Source organism: Alosa alosa, chromosome 13 (assembly GCF_017589495.1).
Source record: "Alosa alosa isolate M-15738 ecotype Scorff River chromosome 13, AALO_Geno_1.1, whole genome shotgun sequence".
In the NCBI taxonomy this organism is placed as follows: Eukaryota; Metazoa; Chordata; class Actinopteri; order Clupeiformes; family Clupeidae; genus Alosa; species Alosa alosa.
In genome coordinates this window covers 13198048-13218677 of record NC_063201.1, presented here as the reverse complement: position 1 = coordinate 13218677, position 20630 = coordinate 13198048, and the positions used below count along the sequence as shown (strand labels likewise).

The 20630-nt window shown below is 43.4% G+C and overlaps 2 protein-coding genes across 2 annotated transcripts in view; both read right to left on the bottom strand.

The window, feature by feature from the left end:
• Window positions 1-710: 710 nt before the first annotated feature.
• Window positions 711-16814, bottom strand: capn7 (calpain 7). The gene is made up of 21 exons (XM_048261989.1): window positions 16291-16814; window positions 16032-16140; window positions 14076-14233; window positions 13332-13399; window positions 12562-12768; window positions 12017-12103; window positions 11543-11669; window positions 11330-11415; window positions 10536-10629; window positions 9072-9218; window positions 8752-8858; window positions 8280-8400; window positions 7653-7797; window positions 7423-7522; window positions 7027-7162; window positions 6469-6544; window positions 5961-6106; window positions 4819-4881; window positions 4569-4699; window positions 3533-3625; window positions 711-1900 (listed from the first exon to the last, which is right to left on the bottom strand). Exons 1-21 carry the CDS (start codon window positions 16390-16392, stop codon window positions 1756-1758), a joined length of 2448 nt encoding a protein of 815 aa, XP_048117946.1. The 5' UTR covers window positions 16393-16814; the 3' UTR covers window positions 711-1755.
• A 341-nt stretch (window positions 16815-17155) lies between these two features.
• Window positions 17156-20630, bottom strand: part of LOC125306648 (collagen alpha-1(VI) chain-like) — a 45738-nt gene continuing 42263 nt past the window's right edge. Inside the window, exons 32-36 of the mRNA XM_048262139.1 lie at window positions 19987-20093; window positions 19238-19421; window positions 18735-18906; window positions 18239-18268; window positions 17156-18061 (exon numbers count right to left, since the gene is read on the bottom strand). Coding sequence (XP_048118096.1) covers window positions 17457-18061; window positions 18239-18268; window positions 18735-18906; window positions 19238-19421; window positions 19987-20093 — 1098 coding nt within the window. The 3' untranslated portion in view covers window positions 17156-17456. The remainder of the gene's footprint in view (window positions 18062-18238; window positions 18269-18734; window positions 18907-19237; window positions 19422-19986; window positions 20094-20630) is intronic.

The window sequence follows — 20630 nt, the reverse complement described above, 5'->3', positions numbered from 1 at the left end:
TAATAGTGCTCAGATCAAGTACCTAGTCCAGTGAATGCTTGAGGTTGTTTCACGTACCGTACACAACAGAAGGTGTTTCTCTCTGCAACATGACGAGGCTCTGTTTTGATGTTTTGGTTCTGGGTCAACCAGCCTAGCTCTCTCTCCCTCTTTCTCTCTCACACACACACACACCACTGCTGCCGTTGTTGTTGTTAAACTATGTCCTATGACTTTCATTAGGTTAGTGTGCTACTGACTTCTCTTAGTGTTTACCACAGTGAAGCCCACAGTAGTCTGGCCACACACACTTGTTAAGCGCTTTGAAAAGCAGCTGAAGCATGCTTTACAACACATTGGTATTCTCCCCTACAACACACTTCATGCTTGCACAAGAATATACACAAAATACACCCTTGTGCAAATTAAATTGATCACTTCTCCAAGATCTCTTTTAATGTGCGTCACTTGACTTTTTTTTTTTTTTTACTTTCCTAGAGAAAAAAATAGATCATCCCTGGGTGTTGTTTTCTGATTCTTGCTACAATTCCCTGTTTTTGAGAAATGGACCCAGTCACTCTTCTCAATTTGTTTCAAATAATTTGCACAAGGCTTCATGTTTGGTGCAATCTTGAGCATCATAAACACCAACAGGACTATAAAACATCGTAACACTGTTTAGTAACTAATTAACACTGTCATGAATACACAAGGCAACGCAGACAGAGGTGTATAATTGTATGTATATTTGCCTTGTGGACAAAAACAGCTTGTGATGTACAGTGTGCATTGCTGACTATGCTCATGGCTGAACCTTCACATAAAACAGCTGTCTTAAAAAGTCCTGATGTAGCAAAAAATGCAGCAGACACACAGTATCATATGATATCATATAACTTCACTTTGTATGCAGTAAATTACTCATTTTGGCAATAGATTCCTCTGAAACCTTCATGGGAAAAGTGCGATGGGCTGTACTTGGAGACTTGTGCAGGACAACAATCTATCGGAATTGCAGCTTTTGACTGCATGATCTGAGTGTGTGGGTGGGGAACATGGATGCACGAGTACGTGGATGCCTTTTGAGGATGTGAGCAAGTGCCTCCCCTTCCCGTGTCAGAGAGCAGACGTGCGGCTGCCTCCTAGTGCAGTGCGGTAAGGAGACGAGTAGAGCCCTTAAGAGGAAGTGCTCATCCTTCCCAGGAGGCACCAGGCGGTCAGTCCAGCTCTCTTGCTCGCTGACGCGACTCTGGCCCGCGAGAAGACATCATCATTTTAAAGATTCGGTTAAGAGATCCCTGTCGGAGGGATGCAGTCTCCTGAGAATAAATATCGCCGTTGCTTAGGTCAAATGCTCAGCATTTCTCATACAGTTTCAGTCATATTCCCATGTCAGAGTGTGTGTGTGTGTGTGTGTGTATTCCTGTGAGTGAGTGCACTGTGCAGCCACGACTGAATAAATAGTCCGTTGCAAGGTTGGGCAAAAGATGCCTAAGATCTCTCAACTGTTCATATAAACATACTTGCTGAGACAGCCGAGCCCATATCATAGTCACAATGAAAGAGGCAGCCACAGCCCACCAACCAAAATCACCAAAATCTCCTTCATGTCTCCCAAGTCCAGTCCGTAAAAATTAGTCAATGGCCATAAACCCTTTGTTAACAGTCACATGAGGAAGGGACATTTGAAGTGACCACTGGAGATGTCATTACCCAGCCGTGGATCCACTGGCCACCATGACCACAGCTTGGGCTGCTCGCCCAGCCTCGTCCTCCTCACTGCAGCTGGGACACGCGGAGAGGCGCGGCGCTGCTGAAGTCCAGGAAGAAGGGGCCCTCCTGCTTGGGGAGGAAGGTGGTGGGGATGACGTTATAGATGCCGGCGGGGACGTGCTCCAGCTCCAGGTAACAGAAGCCACACCTGCACAGGTACGTGTGTGGAGATGGGGAAAACAAGGGAGGAGGGGGAAAACAAGGACTGCAGCGTTAATGCTGATCATAAACCGGGATGTGGGATCTGATCTACTGTGTTGCTATTCTGAGGGGAAAAGTTTATCTAAAATAGTGCAAATGCCAAAGCTAAGCACAAATAGTGAGGTCTTATGATACATATCTACAGAGCACACATGCACTCCATATTTTTACTGTGCTGAAAATCTGTTAGCTATTTGCTATCTCACAATGACTAATTTTGTTCCTTGTTCCCTTCAATAGAATGATTAGACAAGCGTGCCACTGAAGCCTAAAATAAACAAACTAAAACCAGAGCAGACAACAGCAGACTATGAATACTGTGTGCTGAAATGACGTGCTAATGATTAAAAACATGCCCGCGACAGGCACTTCTCCAGCTGCAAACTTCAAAGTGGCCAATGTGTGTTGAATATCTGGCGCTGGCTGAGCTAAAGGGTTTTTTTAGCTGCACACCCCAGGGTATCTGTGTGTGTCTGTGTGTGTATGTGTATGTGTATGTGTGTGTGTATGTGTGTGTGTGTGTGTGTTTCTGGGGCTTTGATCTGCACACCCCAGGGTGTGTGTGTGTGTGTGTGTGTGTGTGTGTGTGTGTGTGTGTGTGTGTGTGTGTGTGTGTGTATGTGTGTGTGTGTGTGTGTTCTGGGGCTTTGAGCTGCACACCCCAGGGTGTGTGTGTGTGTGTGTGTGTGTGTGTGTGTGTGTGTGTGTGTCTGTGTGTGTGTCTGTCTGTGTGTGTGTGTGTTCTGGGGCTGGCTGAGCTAAACCAAAGTCCTTTTAGGCAAGTCCCTCCACTAGGCGGCCATATAGCAATGCTTTTTGGGCACTCATCGGGCATCCTATTCAGCAGAAATGCGCACCAATCTTGCTCCAGCGGCGAGTTCACAACACATGTTTGGGAAGATGTCTTCACAACACACCATATGATTGGCTCAATGTATTCACATGTCAACGTTTTGCCGAGGAAGGGGTGGGATATGTGTAGACAACGGCCATATTGGCGTTACAAACTAACCCCATGCATTTCTATGGAGGATTTTTTGAGTGCTGTGTCTCCTCATTAGAAAGTCTTTGGCTAAACTTTATAGTTTTTATAGTTAAGTAGCAGAATGAAAGCTCCAACGCATGCCTTGACACAGAACGATGAACAAGATGACTTGGCACTGTGGTGGTCTGGCTTGACGAAGGTTCATGTCAAAAGGCATACTAATCAAAACACACCACACACACACACTCTTTGAGAGACATGCTGTACACAAGCTAGCTGTTCCAGCAATCAGTAACACATTAGCCACATTGTCTTTAAGTGCTGGAAAACAGATGACACATACTGAAGTGATCCTATCAGATTTCCACATACTAAAATGATCAACTGGACCAGTCGAAGACAACAAGAACAGGGAGCCATTAATAAAAGCAATAAAAGGCTTTTGAAGATTTTCACTTTGGGATTTCATCAGTATTTTCCATGTATTTTTCTGAACCAACATGATCAAACTCCAGACCACTGTGCTGGTCTCTCATTTCTACTGTCATTCCTGCCTGGACACACAGATGTTTAGATCAGAAGGGACGCTGTTACCGGTAGTCTCCGCTGCTCTTGCGCTGGAACCCCGCTGGTCCTGGCTCTCCGACAGTAGACACGGTCAGCACCTCAAAGCCCACACTGTACTGCCTGCGGACAGATAGACCCGACACAATCAATCAAACTTAAAGGGCTGTGAATCACTTAACTCCTCACCCCACCCAACCCCAACACACAAAATAGGATAGTGCAAATATGAGTCCTTGTGTTGCAGACAATAGCAACTCGGCAAAGACAGAAACAGGGAGACAGTGAAACAGAGCACAGGGAACGCAGGGGAATAGAACCGAGGGTTCAAAAGAGAAGTGACATGCAGGGACTGCAGAGAACCCTCCACATGGAGAAGAGACAGAGGTGAACAAAGAGAGGGATGCTGCTGAAGGCATTGTGAGGCACAGGCTGAATCAACTCAGTATTTCAGGAGCAAACCTCTTTGGGCAATTTGTATTTCTATTTTGCACCAACACATGCACCTGTGTGACTTGTGTCTGATTATACAGCAGACACACACACACACACACACACACACACACAGCACAGAAAATAATTACACACATAGTACAGCTAAAAACGTTAAGTTGTCATACTATGTCACCCATTATAAGTCTGAAAACATAGTAACCTAACAATACAATGTAATCTAATTCACATTTCTGAGTAGCAGTGAATAGACATCAGTCAGTAGACATGGTGCACTTGGTGTGGTGCACTTGGGTTGGTGCATTGCGACCAGCCTCCAGCTGGAAAGCACCAAATATCCAACCCAGACAGTTGGCACCCTCTCATGGCTAAGAGGCAATACTGCAATCAAGATTCTCATCTGGAGGGGAGTTGTGAAGAAAAGTGGCCACATCCACACCATGTTTGAGTGGTTTAAGTTCCCACGGGGACCAGGATTCCATTCTGACCTGTGGTCATTTCCCAAATCCAACTCCCATCTCTTTATCCAACTAATTTCCTGTCAACCTCTATTGTCCTGTATGAATTAAAAATACAACAACGAATGAAATAAATAAAACGACTGGATTCTCACCTGGACCCTCTGAGCTCTATGAGCAGCGGTGCGGCCTTGTCCATGTTAATCTGGTAGATGGGGTTGTGCTTGTACGAGTCCTTGTAGTTCCCACAGCCCCCAGCGCTGACACCTTTCCACTGGCCGTTGATCTGAGGAGAAGACCAGACCAGGCCAGACGCTCTTAGTTTAACACCAAACTTGGTGGGTGGGCCAGAGTTCTCTCTCATGTAGCGGAGGAAAGTTTAATCAGATAGACTTTCGGACTTACCCTTTTGGTGTGTGTGAAGGGTGTTGGGATTTTGGAGAAGTTAAACTTGCACACTGAGTACACCTGTGGAAGATTCGACATGTGATTACTTTGGGGACTGTAGGCTTATAGATGGCGATTTTTCTCAGTCATGTACAACATGGTAACTCGCACTACACATTTTGACTGGTTACTATTGCTGTGTTCAACTGCTTACACTGCGAGCCAGAAATCCAATCTGATCAGATCAGAGCTGGAACGCTGTCACTAGTACGTCTTCTAATCAGGGATTGTGAGCCTGCTCAAACTGCAGGACTAATTTATCAGGTCTGACTGAATTGGGGCCAAAGTTAGATCATAATCGTTAGAGTGTCTGCATGGCTTCACTATTTTAGCACACAAGATGCCCAATGATGACTTCTAGACAATATTATCGTCTCATAATGTTTCAGGGATGCCAAAGTATTCCTGGTGTTCCTGGGACTTTTCTGATGAAACGAGATGACCCACTCACAAGATGCCATAAGTGCTGCACATGTTTCAGAGATAGCAAAACATTCCTGGTGTTCCTGGAATGAGATGGCTCACAGAGCTGGTGCTAATTTACCAAGGCTCTGTCAAAACCGCCTACTCTCTTCCAGAGTATTTGCGTGTGAACATAATCACAGACAGACACACACACACACACCCACCCACCCACCCATGCACACATGTGCGCACGCACACACACACAATTTCCCTCACGGGATCAAAAGAGTATATATGTGCACACACACACACACACACACACACACACACACACACACACACACACACACACACACACACACACACACACACACACACACACACACACACACACACACACACACACACACACGGCTCTCTGTTACAGCACAAGGAGATCAATACGAGGTCAGATGTCCAGACAGGCACGTTTGATGTAATATTCATCACACCGTTGGGGTGGCGTCAGATGTAGTTTGGCATTTTCAGTAAACACGGCTCTCCTTTAAGTGGGGATTTGGGGTGGCACAGGGATCTGCAAGCTCCTCTGCAGTTCTTTCATCTCTCCATCAGCACTCTTTCATTTCATCTCCCTCTCCTCTCCTCTGGCACGCTCGCACGCACGCACGCACGCATTCAAACCGAGGCCCACTCACTCGTAGCGTGTAGTTGATAGTGTTCTGCTTCTCGTACTGGGAAACCACCAGTGTGAAGGTGTGAGTGCCAGCACTGGTCAGCTTCATCTTGGTCAGGTAGTGTGGGCTGTTGATGCGGATACCATCGATATAGGGAGGAGGGTCCGCTGCAAGGACACAGAGAATAGTACTCACAGCTTACTGCTCATCTCATCCAAGAGAAAAGAAAAAGGGTAACTTGAGGAGTAAGGATAATATTCCAAAATGTAACAAATAAAACCACACAGAGAACAGTACGAGACATCTGATTACTGCTGTTGTAGGGACCATCACCTCATACAAGAGAAAATCATTTTACAAAATGAAAAAAAAAAAAATATATATATTTTTTTAAATCTTCCCCATAGAAACCTCTGTGCCATGGTCACATACACAATAAACATGAGATTGTGAATAATCCAGCTAACGCCCGTTAGTTTAACACGTCTGTTATCTCCAGGAAATCATCACCTTCAGTGCTCGTACTCACCGGGGTAATACACCTTCTTTCCATCTGTCTTGTAAACCACTAAGGTGATGAACTCCCGATTCTGTGCGAAGTCATCCTGAAGAGGGAGAAATGAAAGACAGAGCTCAGTAAAGTCAAAGCAGGCCAAAATACATGAAAAAGAAACACCAGGCCTATTTTCACCTTTCCTGTGATAAATCATATTGCCTTTAATGGGCATTTCAGTGAAGATTTATGACGTACATTCATGGAGACCATAAAATATATGGCTCTCATGCAGCCTAACATCCTTTGCTAAGGCACAACTGGTTCCAGTGCATGAAATGGGAACGTAATCCCTGACATTTCAGAGCTATCCCGAGATGGGGAACTTGGCATCAGAACGTTTTGGTTCTACCTGTGCACCTAAAACAATTGATTTCACTAATTAGCACATCTACCTGGCTGAAGAGTTGAGCTTGTAAGAATCAGCTGTTTTTTACTGAATACAGAGGAAATATGTGGTAGAACTTTTACTTTCTGAAGCCGGATTTCTCATCTCTGGCACTATCACAACTGACTAACTGCCCACTCACTGACCTTGTCTGTGATGTGTCTGGTGAGCAGCACCCACACTGCAGCGCCCCCTTGTGGACACTGCACCTCCAGTTTGTATTGCGGGTTGTTGGCTAGGCTGTAGGCATCCTTCACTGGACCCTGCTTTGCATCCCAACTACTGCAGAGAGAGAGACAAGCAAGCACCTCTACATTACAGCTCACAGTTAACATGTACAAGATGAAAACTCCATCCTTACGGACAAGGTTGTTGACACAAGAAATGAATTTATCTGCAATACATTCAAGCTAAAAAAAGTACTTGTTAAAAAACTGCATGTGTTACAAAATGTAAAAACAACTTTTAAAATGGATCAAAGTTTTAAAACGTTACTAGTGATTTTTTTCATTTCAGAAATACAGTCATTGTGGATGACTTACCTGTGAATGCATGAAGACTCCTTAAACAGTGCAGGGCTCCAGCTTAGGTAGATGACATCATAGTACTGACACAGATCCTCCCATATAATCCAGAAGACACCTGTTGCATAGGTAGCGTATAGGTAGCGCGTTTATCAACATGCAGTATGTATGACGCACAGCAGATTGTTATGTCAGTTTGTGAGTGAAAGCAAGCTCTACGAGGCAAGCACACAGGCCGGTTTTCTTACCATTGTCAAACTTCTGTGCCATTTTGGGGTCAAAGTTGAGATACTTGAGGAGATCAGGGGTCCAGTTCTTCTCATCCCTTTCGCTGTAACGGCCTTTCCACCTGAGGTGGCTCCAAGGGTTCTTCAGTTGCAGGAACCGCTTTCCCTGCACCAGGAAAAAAAAGGAATATACACAGTCACAGCGGGTCAAGGAAGATGGAGATGGAGAAAGCCAAGATATTTTTAGATCCGATTCCAGAAGCTTCTAACATGACTTTTCAAATCAGTGGACGACATAAAATAAACAAATGTGACACCAATACCCTGACATGACATTAGTAGGACAGGAGAGGTCTACAGAATTAAATTATCTACAGAGCACGGGAATGGCATGATTGGTCCATAATCAAATCAGGTTGAGGCTATGAGTCTTTACATTTTAATTTCCTTTGTACTCCTTCAAACAATATTCATGTTTTCGCTGTTATTGACAACTTAAACCTCAGAAAATTCTTCGGGATGTTAACAATGCTTTGTTCTGCACATATGTTACTAATGCGTACCAAATGACCACTTTATGGTTTATGATCACTTTAGTGCCTCACAGTCAGAACTCTGACTAATTATCCTTTTTTGTATGTAGCTCACCTTGTGTTCCCTGATGTCTAAAACAGCGTAGGCGTGAGTGGGCACTAACCCCCACTTGTCCCCCTCTTCCTCAGTCATCACCCCAGTTGCCGTGGTGATGAGGACGTCACCTCTATGAAACCTGTCCAAGCGTTACAGGACAATGGAAACAGTCGGAGAGAGAAAGGTCAGAGAGTTTATTTGGCTTTATTCTGCATTCAACACTTGGAATTTCAAGATTTAGCCCCCAAATTGTGCTGACATGCATGGGTGTTATGAGCACTTGTAAGTGAGTGAATGTCAGTCTGTGTGTGTTCTTGTGAGTCTGAATTTCAATACGCATGTGATGTTCTTGTGCCAGTGTGTATGAATGGATATGTTTGGACATGCAACGTGTGTGTGTGTGTGTGTGTGTGTGTGTGTGTGTGTATATATGTGCATGTCTGTGTGTGCATAGGTGTGTTTGTATGTGAGCCCAGTGCTGAAATCTCACCTCTGATACAGCATGCGAAATGTGTCGTCCTTGATGAAGGACTGATTGTCTGAGTGCATGGCAATACGCTCGGGAATCCAGCCGGTGAGTGCGTGCAGGTCAATGTTCTGGGGGACACAAGAGGGAGGCGGACCATGGCCCACCCATCAGCTCCACAAACTCCCAACACAGCGCCGATGCTTTCAAAAGCACAGCGCTGGCCAAGAAAGAACACACAAGCAGCTCCTTCCATGGAACACGCGGTCCGCACTTATCATCAAAGAGGAATGTACTTGTAACAGTCTGGAAAAGAATGGACGTTTTGAGGAATACACACTCACCGAGTTGGAGCCAGGGAAGTCATATCCTCCCATGACCTTCATGTAGGCCTTCTCTATGAGCGACACCCAGAGCTCGTTCCTGTTGCTGGAGTAGGAGCAGAGGAGCTCCCCATTACGGTCCACGGGCAGGTAGTCATCGATGATCACCTAAGAAAAAAAAAAAAACAACATTCATGTTGACAAGCAGACAGAAAGTATACTAATCTTAAGACACCTATTGTAGGCGCAATTGAACGTACTACACAAAAATAACTGCTGCCTGTCTTGAAAAAGATTCTTGCCAAGTCCGTTCACATTCTAATGGTATATCCAATCTACGATCATCACTAAGTTTGTTCAAGTTCATGCCTCAGAGACATTTGACCTCCACTGCGGATGACCCAGCTGGGAGAAGCCAAAGATAAGGCAGGCTGGATGAAGTTGGGTTTTGATGGGTGTGTCTCTGTCTCTACAGTGTTGGCAGTCAACCTCTTCTGTTCCAGTTGAATGTTTTTTACTTTAATCCACTCTGACACTAGCCCTGAGCTCCAAATCAGTTTTTTGGCTGTGCAAGCAGACTATAAAAGGAGGTAGATGTGTGTGAATAGAGATGTAATGTGATGTGATGAAGATGAGCCTGGAATGTGGAGACCTAGCAGGCTGAACATTTCCGTCATGTCACATGGTACACTGCGGTCTACACAATTTAGGCTATTTTGACCGTTATCTAAATAGGAAGGGTCTGTCTGCTAGTGAGAAACATGTAAGACTATGTAACGAAAGTATGGGGTCCTTACGTAAGCGTTCACTCAATTAAGATGTTTTACGAGACCTGCGAGTCAACTATGAATTGAAAGTGGACTGTGAGACTTTCCCCTTGTGTGCATTGTCCACATAAATATACTCCACTTCGACATAACACAAAAATGATGCATGATACCACTCAACTACAGTTCAGTGATTTATTGAGTGGGAACTGTGTTGTTTACTAGTAGACTGTAAGGCACTGCATCGAATAGACAAGATGACATAGACTTTGAGAACCTCCATGTCCTCTGAGGGGCAATTTGTGGTAGCCCCTAAAACACAGAAAAATATAGGCTCATTAGAAGAACAGCCCAAGTGCCAACAGCGTCTACACCACAATCAGGTCCAAATGCCCACAGGGACAGAGGTCTGAATCTAACCCAATAACGTTTCCCAATCGTTCTCTCCCTCACTCGCTTTCTTTTGATCTTTACTGTCCCTATCTAAATAAAAAGGCTAAAAGAATATACAGAAAAAAAGAACAGCACAAATAGTGCCACCACTGATGACGGACCTGTTTTTTTTTTTTTTTTTTTTTTTTAAATAAATAGGTCTGGTATAGTACCACGGTTGCTTGATGAACATACATGTAGATCTGGCAAAGGCCACAACATTACCCAAATCTGACATCCTGTACATGTATACATGAGCATGTCAATGTTAAGAAAGTAGCCCTACCTTTCTAGGCACGCCATTTATGTGCAGCTTCACCATATACTTCCCACAAGGATTATACTCTGGCTCTCCTTTCCTGTTCTGAGGGTAGATGATGCTGCCAACATACAAAGACAGAGCAGGGTGGTTAGTAGTCTATAGTCTGACTGTCACAACATACAGAATATACATCAACTGTTATGCATTTATGGATCCCAGTTGCCCTAAGCTCTAAATTTTTGGTCAAAAGAGTCGGAACCTTAGCCTAGAAATCTAGATGCACCCTAGCGGCAGCAAATGTAATTTGCAGTCTAGCAACTCTCCGTTGGCTTGCGAGCTGGAAAAACCAAACTTCGGTCAGGCCAATCACATCGTGCATAGAGTCGGTGGACAGGCTTAACATAATGACGGCAGAGTTGCGGCGGGTCTGCGTGAATTCCCTGCTACTTGAAAACAAAGAAGATGAATGCTGCTGCTGGCGAACAGCGTGACTCGAAAGTTTGATCAACTAGCCAACTAGCTCGGCTGGTGGGAAAACACATGGGACTCATGAGTTGTAGCGCTATCCTATTGCGTGCGGAGGAAATTTGAAAGACAGCCATTTATCCCGCCCCTTGGATTGAGCACTGCCAATGGTGAGTTCTCAGACCCTACATCTTGATGTGGGTCTGGCTTGTCAGGCTATCAGAACCTAGCAAAGCTATGAAAACAGATGGACTAAATTAACTAGAGTTCAAGCTAAGGTGAAGGAAGCAAAGAATGAATTGAGTATTGGATTGAATTGGCTTGATTTGGCTCAGAGTCTTTGGCAGCTGTACCTTGTGATGAGTTTCTTGTTGAAGCGTCTTTCATATGCTGCGCTGATAGCCAATGAGGCCACAAATGAACAGTCAGACACGACCGTCTGGAGAAAAAGAAAACAAAAACACGTATTGAAAATGACAGTAGAAAAAATACCCGATACCATGCTAACATATGCTCATATGATATGCTCATTCTAACAGAAATCAGCCTCTCAATGGTAAACCAACCTGTTTGATGCTGAAACTGGACACAGTGAATATCATGGTAGGATTGTTGCACATTTCATCTGGACGAACCCAGCGAGAAAAGATGGCAGATTGCTTGGGTGACAAAGCCAGTTTGCCACGTTTGTCCCTATGACAGAGAGACAACAGGGGATATTTTCAGATGAACTTAATCTCATTTTGCTTTAATCTGACAGATCTTGAGTTACCGGAGTTTCTTAGTTATGACAACTATGCTGATAGAAAAGACAAGTCAAGAGCATTGGCTAGATGAAAGCTGATTGGCATGCAAAAATGCTGATTGGTAATGATTTAGTTTTTTTGACACACGACTTAAAATCAAACTCAAATTTTGATTTTGAATTCTTGCAGTGCAAGAAATATGCTCTGAAAACTCTCTCTTACTTCTGCGTTAAAAAGACACAAGAATGACCAACAAGTGTGAGGAAATCCAGGAATCAGAAGGAGCTGACTCACGTGAAAGGAACAGGAAAGGCAAAGCGTTCCCTCAAGTCCACACTCATAAATGGAACATATTCCATCCCGTTAATCTTGGAGGTGCTCCTGTTCAGACCAATGAAGAGGTGAAAAACAATACATGCTCCATAAACCCTCCACCCTTTCCACACATAAGCCAGTGTTTAACTTTTGAAAAGACAAACATGAAGTACTGTCACAGTCACTTTGAGTCAAGTCATAGTTCGAGTCTGCCAGAAGATTATAGGCAGGCATATCCTGTGTATATGCAAATACAATCTGAATAAATGTGTGTTACCTTTATTGCCGTGTAAGAGCAGATAAAAAGTTATAGATAAAAAGTAACTTCTGATCAAAGTACATAAATGTAACTTGATAACTAGACATAAACATACTATGCCTCTATCCAGTGAATGAGAACTTTCACACACACACACACACACACACACACACACACACACACACACACACACACACACACACACACACACACACACACACACACACACACACACACACACACACACACACACCACACCACACACCTCAGCACCTCTATCTCCTCTGTGGTGTAGCGCTGCCCCTGTGGGTCGCTGGACTGGGCTGCTCTTACCGGCTGTGCCCGGTCATGGAGGGAGAAGTCCGGGCCCAGGGGCAGGAACTGCCTCACCTGACCACTGGGTCTGGGGGCTGCTGAGGCTGCCCTCTCCTGGGCAGCAGCCTTGGTTACAACATTTTTCAGCCCCTCTGCTCTGTGGGGTCATGCAGCCAAAATCACAAATCAGTTGATATGATGGTTCATCATGGTTTGTATATGATGGTATTTGTGTATTTAATTAGGCTATTAACCATTGATATTGCATTGACATTGTTGTTTATTTTAGCTATTTTTTGCTTAATGTAGTCTTACCAATATTTTAAAACTGTTCACTGTTAATTTGTAACTATTGTATTGTTTTTATTTGTAAGTCGCTTTGGACAAAAGCGTCTGCTAAATCATATAACCATAACAATAACCAAGAGGTAAGAGAGAGAGAAGGGACTCTCCACCATATGTACTGGTGTAGCAGCAGATACTGTGCACACTGGTTATAGCAGTGCCAGCAGTCACAATGTAATTTAAAAAGTTTAAACAGTTTACATATTTGGCTATGTAAATCACAGCAACAAACCTTGACCTTAGAAGCCTAAAATGTTATTCTTTGGTTTACATAACACAACACAACCTGGTTTTCAGTAGTGGATATGAAATCAAGTGGAGAGTGAGAGACAGAGACGGTGCAGAGTTGATGAGATAGCCACCTGCCTCCCTCACCTGTCAAGCGCCTGTCGAGCAAGCTGCTTCAGTTTGCCCTGTAGAGCCTGGTCAGATGTCTCATTTGACTGTGGGAGAAGGAGGAGGAGGAGGAGGGACAGAGCAGCGAGATCAGAGCATGCAGATGCACACATCCAGAGGACTGTCTCTAATTACAGAAACAGTCAATAAACCTGTCACGACATACAGGGCATGCATCTGAAGGTCAGGTTAAAACACCTGTCGACCAACCAAAGGTGTGGCTGCATGAGAAATTACCAAAATGCTTATAAGCTAATTCTACATATTTCCACACGACAGTTTGACTTAAAGATGATAGAAAGTGAGACATATCAAGAGAGCACTCTAAACAGTTCAGTGGACATGAAGGTTGAAGAGGCAATATTAAATTTGCAATTAAGGCTTGTTGTGGCATGAATAACCTGTCAAACATACTGTACAGATCACGCAATATATAAGGAGGTTTGGGTTAAAAGAGCAAGCTGACTCGGTATCTTCTTGAGATAAAAAAAAATAAATCCTCATCAGAATTCACTACACTTAAACCAGCAGTCCGAACAACAGAGTGAAATTAGCTTTCATGTCCGGGGCTCATTGTGGCAGTATTTTCTCTAAACCAGAGGAAGTTTAGAGACACATAGGGAGCTACAGGAACTTTAGACACAAGTAGAGCTACAGGAACTTTAGACACAAGTAGAGCTACAGGAACTTTAGACACAAAGAGAGCTACAGTAGCCCACCCACCGCTTGGATACAGAGCTCCACCGCCTGAGTGTAGAGCTCGATGGCCTCATCGCTGTTCTGCTTCTCATCCTCCTCGAAGGCCTGTGTAACCAGGAAGTAGGCCCGCTCCAGATCCAGCTGCTGCTTCGTCTTCAGCGGGTCACTGCTCTGGGCCTGGACTGCAAGGTGGATGTTCAGACAGAGATCAGAGGTGCATTCAAATTCGCAAACATAAGCAAACGTTTGCAAGCAGGTTTCTGTCTCCACCTCTGTTGGTTTGTTTGTTGGTTGTTTGGTTGGTTTGTTTGTTAGCAGGATTGTGCAAGGATTGCCCAGGATTACACACATTTTCATGAAAATTGATGATCCCAAATTGAGGCTACCTGCATGAGTTAGTTTCACTTTCCAAAATTTGAATGGGTTCTTCCTTGATGGTAACCTAACGCCAAACCTCATCTCATTGAATAAAATTGGGCGCGTAAGGCAGCATGGGAAAACCCAGGCTACCTTGATGGAGGATCTATTCAGTGAGCTTTGCTGTTTAGAGTGGCATTCCAGTTTGCCTTATTTTTTGTGCTCCCTTAGAGACCTATGGCCTTGGTTCAGCAGGTGCACAACAGAAGTGCACAACTTCAAATGCGTTCGCGGAGAACTACTTCTTCTTAAGCTCAACAGGTTTCCATAATCCAACTTTCCCACTTCTCATATAACAGGTGGACAAAAAACCCCGTGGGTGGCGTACACACAGGATGACTTCCAAGTCACTGGATTACACAGGATATGCCTGCCTATAATCTTCTGGCAGACTCGAACTATGACTTGACTCAAAGTGACTGTGACAGTACTTCAATGCGTTAATTTGGCAAATGTTTATGGCAAGCATGTTTTCTCTGAAAAGGTAAATTTGAAAGATTTAGTGTTAACATTCCACTGTAACCGTAACAACTTGCCCAGCTCAAGTCCTGCTCCACTGTATAGTCGCGGAGAACTACTTCTTCAGACTGTTTGCGAGTGTTTGCAAACATTCGCCATAAACTCAAGGCAAAAATTACCTACTTGATGGACATAAAGAAGGAATAATAACAATTTCATATACATAAAATAATCTATATCTTGTATAACTTCGCTGTATGCGCATTATAATCATATGGTGAAATAATCATAAGGTGAAGCCAATCTACCATTTGATTACATGTTGTAGTATGATCTGAATGAAGATATGAGCTTTGACTCTAGTCTAGACACAGTTGTGTTGATTCCATATTTACCACTATGGGCAAAATATTCAGTGCATAAGAAAATTTAAAAAATATAATTCACACAGAAGTTTCAAAGCTACTGCATGTCTCCACTGTAATTGTGAAAACTGCTCTACAATTTACTGTAAACACCAAGATAATTTCACTTCATCCCATGCTTGTTTGTGTAAGCCGTTGCTGTGTCTATTGTGCTGTATGTATGCTGAATGAGAGAAGCTCAACAGGTTTCCATAATCCAACTTTCCCACTTCTCATATAACAGGTGGACAAAAAAGTGGAAAATGACCGCGTGGGTGGCGTACACACAGGATGACTTCCAAGTCACTACTCAAACTAGGCATCATACCATGGCCATTATGACCTAACAGGCCTTCTTTGGACCTTTGGCAAGTCATACCCACTCTCAAACTGTGGGCCTAGCTGTTGTGCTACTTACTGGAAGCAGTTTTGCAAGTCACGGAAACTATGACTTACAGGTGGGAGGTGGCCACCACCTCACTTTCCACTTTCATATTTAGTGCGCATACAGTAGCCTAAGAATGCATCTAGTAACCTTTCTAGTATTCAGAATCTAGTACGCATAGGTCATGGGTGGATGTCACAGCATGTTGGCCAAGACAGTATGATTTATAACCACAGACATAGCCTAAATCATGACTATGACTGTAGGCTATAGCATCATTAAGAGGCAAATTGACAGTGAAATAAATTGACTGACCTGCATTATGCAGAGCCTGCACTCTGTCCAGGTATTCGTTCACCTTGTCCTGTATGTTTTCCAGTTTAGATCCCGCCATGCCAGCGTAGATCAGTGCTTGCGCCGCTTCCTGAAAAATGACAGTAGGCTATAATTCACACTTTACAGCACACACTTACATAACATGGGCGTATATTGATTAATAATATACAATTACTTAATTGTTGCTATAGCCGTAGGCCTATTTAGCATAACTATCTCTGTGTAGTAAACGTCATACCTTGTAATAGAACACTGCTTCATTATACTTTCCCTTCTGGTCGAACAAAACAGCAGATTTGGCGAATTTCACTGCATCAAGTTCCAGCGCCGCGCAGTCCATTTTCTCCAACGAGAAAGCAGGCTACCTTTCGATCTCAACTAAGTCGGAAATTGTTTCACGAATCCCCTGTCATTTGTAACAATCGGTTGTTACTGTATATGTCTTTATATGACACAGAATATCGAGAGATCATGGGTATGTTGACATTGCGTGGCTGGCTGGCTAGCTAGCTAGCTAGTGTGCTAACAGTAACAGTAACGTTACTTGAAATGCGATGGCAGGTTGAAGTTGACAGATGATCGTAAATCACACTATTTCAGAACAATTTCAGAGACGTAAAACAAAGAACACTCACAGTCATTACTAAATAAATATGTACGCGTTTCACCTCTCAGATGCATAAACTGTGTCAACACGTTACATCCTCAAAACGATATTCCTCCAACACTAGCTGAGCAAGTTCAAAACAAATCCATATTCTGCTTCCGGGTAGAGTCGACTTGTTCGTCATCCACCGCTTCGCCCTATTAAAAATGCTTTGACTTCTAGAGGCAAGTTTACATCTCAAATTACCCTTTTTCTGTAAATATTCTCATTATGATAAAGAAAATATCAAATCCTCATCAATGTTTTACTTGTTTTGACAAGCTATAGGCTACTACAAATGAATTACAGATCGTTTTTTTTTTCACATCACATGTTTATTTTGTCTTAGGCCTAAGCCTAGGATACAGTGTAGGCTATTTTTTAGGCTACATCATCTCTCATAGGTAGGCCTAAGCCTACTTAATTAATCTATACATTGATTTCAAGAAAACAAACATACATTTTTCCATATATCTTTATTTAATGCAGTCTTCCAGTGTATTTTCACATTGGCCTATAATTATCTCTCATAGGTTACTCATATCTGTGATAATAATGTAATGCAGGCAAATGTATAGGCAACAAAATCCAGACATTCTGGAGTGGTGCTTACATTTAACAACCACAAGCACACATCAATAAATTGTCTGCAGGCATTAGTTATTCTTAAAAGGCAGCCTATGTCACAGAAATAACACTGTCAATATAATTCCAGTAGCTATTACAGTTATCAACATTGCCTGTACGATTTACAGCAATCAGGCTTTAGCCAATTTTTTGGCAAGGCTTTGCATGACCACCCGCCTGGTCAGGTCAGAGTAGTGAGCCAACCGGTGGACTCTGCGGTCCACAGCCTCATAACTGTAACCACTGGCTTGCCCAGTCACCAGCTGGCACACACCCGTCTCGTCCACGATCTCTCCCACCGTCAGGGCAAACACCTGCATATTCTGCCCCAGAGCGGCTGCAGCAGCCTTGGGTATATCAGCGCGAGCAGTGGCCTCAGACCTCCCATCCGTGAAGATCACCACCTTCTGGGTAACCCCGCGCCGAGCTTCCCTCTTGATGGTGGTGGTTAAGAAGCCCAGGGCGGCCGGGAGGTCCGTGGTGCTATCCATGTACCGCACAGCCTGGAGCCGGGTCAGCACGTCATCCACCTGACTGGTAAACGGGACCTCCACTCTATGCTGCTGGGCTCCGCTGTACTGCATGACCGAGACGCGCAGGAGTCCACTGTAGTCTGTAGACAGCAGCCGCTTGGCCATGTTTCCCACAAATGCTCGGGATTGCTCAAAGTTCCTCTGGCCCACACTGGAGGACCCGTCAAGCATGAAAACAATGTCAGTTGCCTCCTTGAAGTCAGCTGGAAGAAGATGAGGGGATTATTTTTTTTCAGTGTAATTGTTATAGCTGAGATAAATATTATGACTGCTACTTGTCACTGTTATACGTAGGGTATAACTGCCAGGATGTTTGGTAAGATATTTTTAGCTAGAGCTAGTGAGAATGAACACTGCCAATAGGCAAATGCATAATGTACCTCGACATGAGTAGTCTGGACACTTTTTGTCTGAAAAAAGAAAGGGAAGATATTAGACAGCTAGAAATACCAGTATCTAAACAGTAACAGCTGTGCCAAGTCAGAGAGGTTAGAGATGAGTGGTACTGTGTGCATGTAGAAAAAGGGCTTAATTGAATGAAGACTGAAGAAAGTAGAACCTTTCATTGTTCTAGAATAGAATATTTAGGCAGACACGTGTGCGATTTGTCAAGAGGTTTCAGCAGGCTCAGGATGATTGATTCAAAGACGTATAGCCTATATCACGTTCCACCTCCAGTAAGATCGGATTGGATTTGTGGCATGTCAACATCTTTTGTTGGCTGGCAGCATGAGCAGTTTGAATGTACAGTCGGAGCACAGCAATCAGAACAGATTGAAACGCGTAATGTTAATGTTTGTATGTTGTATGCAACTAAAAAGAAATTGTAATGTGGGAGTGCAGACCAGATGAGCAAGTAAAGATCTGTGGGGCTACCTTTACAGATATAGCTGGTGACATTTTCAAAGAAGGAATCATCCAGAAGCTGAGAGTGGTCTGTGATTTTCAGGTAATGTCCTGGAGTGATTGACTCCAGGCAGCTGATTCTCCCCAGCAACGTTTCATAAGGAGCTCGGCGGAACACGTCGCCGATCCCTATTCCTAGCACCTGTAGGGTGGAGTGAGTTGCACTCAGCTTTCATTTTAAAGGGCACATACTGTATTTCCCCCTTTTTCACAATTTTAAATAGTTTCTTAAATAGTAAAAGCACCAAAAAAAAAGTTTTTTTTTCATAAAATGTGATCTTAATGAATTCAACTGTTCACAAAGGGAAAATGTTCTAAACCATGACTTATACTAGACCTATTTGTGAGTTTGTGTGTGTATTTATTTGTTGATAGAATGGGCCATTTTAATCTACACTATAATGTTAAACAATGAGCATAATATAGCTATTTTGTCAATTCTATAAGTTGAAGACAGAGAACAGGTGGCTCACTCTGTTGTTGGGTATGCTGCACAGAGATGTCAGTGGCTTGGTGTCCCGTGGGTCAGACCTGCCATCTGTCAACACTATCACCACCTTGTGGTCAAGCTGGGAGGTGCGGAAGGCCTTGCTGGCAAAGTCCAGTGCTTCTCCTGTGTAGGTACCCCCAGCAATCCAGCGCATGTTCTTCACTGCACTAAAAGAAATCATATACATGACTGACTAAATAAAAGAATGAATTCATTAAATCATATCCTATTATCAAGAGGGATTTAAAAAAATGTTAAAACTTGTTTCATATCCTATTAAAGCTGCAGTTGGCAAGATTTTTTTGATCATATTCACTGAAACCAACACTATGCTCTGACAGAACAACATAAATCAGCCAGTTTTAGAAAAAAAAAAACACACTTCTACCTCCACCTAGAGCCTGTTATTGTTTTGCAAAATTCCCGGTTCTTCTGGTCCAATCAGAGCAGGGCTGTGTGAGATCTGACTGTCAATCACAGTCTGGTGCAGTCTGGTGCACACTGACGAGCACAAACTCGATAAGAGGGTGCTCGGTGGTATTGGGGGAGGGGCATGAGAGTTGCAAATTGCAATCTCATTCAATCTGTCAGACTTGCCAACTGCAGCTTTAAGGTGACGTGCTGAATATGTATGATTTCAGAGGATTCCACATGATGTTTTATAGATGATTTTCCCTGGTACTCCTGTAAGTGTGAGTATCCAGTGAGAGGGCCCGAGGGATCTCATCTCACCTTTTAAGTTGGGACAGTGAGGTGATTTTGGGGTCATCCATGGACACCAGCTCCTGAGTCCCTTCATGACTGTATTGGACCACGCCCACACGAGAGCCAGGCTCATTCTGCACACACAATTACCCATGAGGCACCCATAGGCCACTGACCTCATCTCCATTCAACGTTCAACACAGCACTGAACCCAGAGATATTGAGGAAAAAATTAAAATCATATTATGCACACACTATCCTTAGAAAGCATGTTCTCAACACACGCTCCAAGGTGTAGTTTTCAGTTCCTGCTGCTGAAAGATTGCTTAACGTGAATTTAAACCAACAGTATTATGAAGGCAATTTTCCAGGCTATTTGGGCTGTGCGTCCTGTACAGAATCTGTTCCGCTCTTCCAGAGACCTTAGAGAATTTTAGTTTCTTTCTAGTATTTTATTTTTTCAGGTATTGACAAATGTATATACAGTACATAAAGATATGCCTAACCGTTGCCTAAAGAAGATTATAGCAAATTACTGTAAGTTTACTAGTATTTTTGGCAACAAGAAGGGCAACTGTACTCTGTACTTGTACTCTGCACAATGTATCTATGTGTGTGTATGTTTTGTGTATAGTTGAGTGTAAAGTAATTTGCTGAATAGTAAATATTTT

Coding starts and splice junctions, on each gene's coding strand:
- capn7 (XM_048261989.1), bottom strand. CDS start 16,392: ATGGACTGCGCGGCGCTGGAACTTGATGCAGTGAAATTCGCCAAATCT. Junction 9,219..10,535: donor TAAATGGCGTGCCTAGAAAG/GTAGGGCTACTT, acceptor TTTTTTTCTTAG/GTGATCATCGATGACTACCT. Junction 7,523..7,652: donor GGCACAGAAGTTTGACAATG/GTAAGAAAACCG, acceptor CCTATGCAACAG/GTGTCTTCTGGATTATATGG.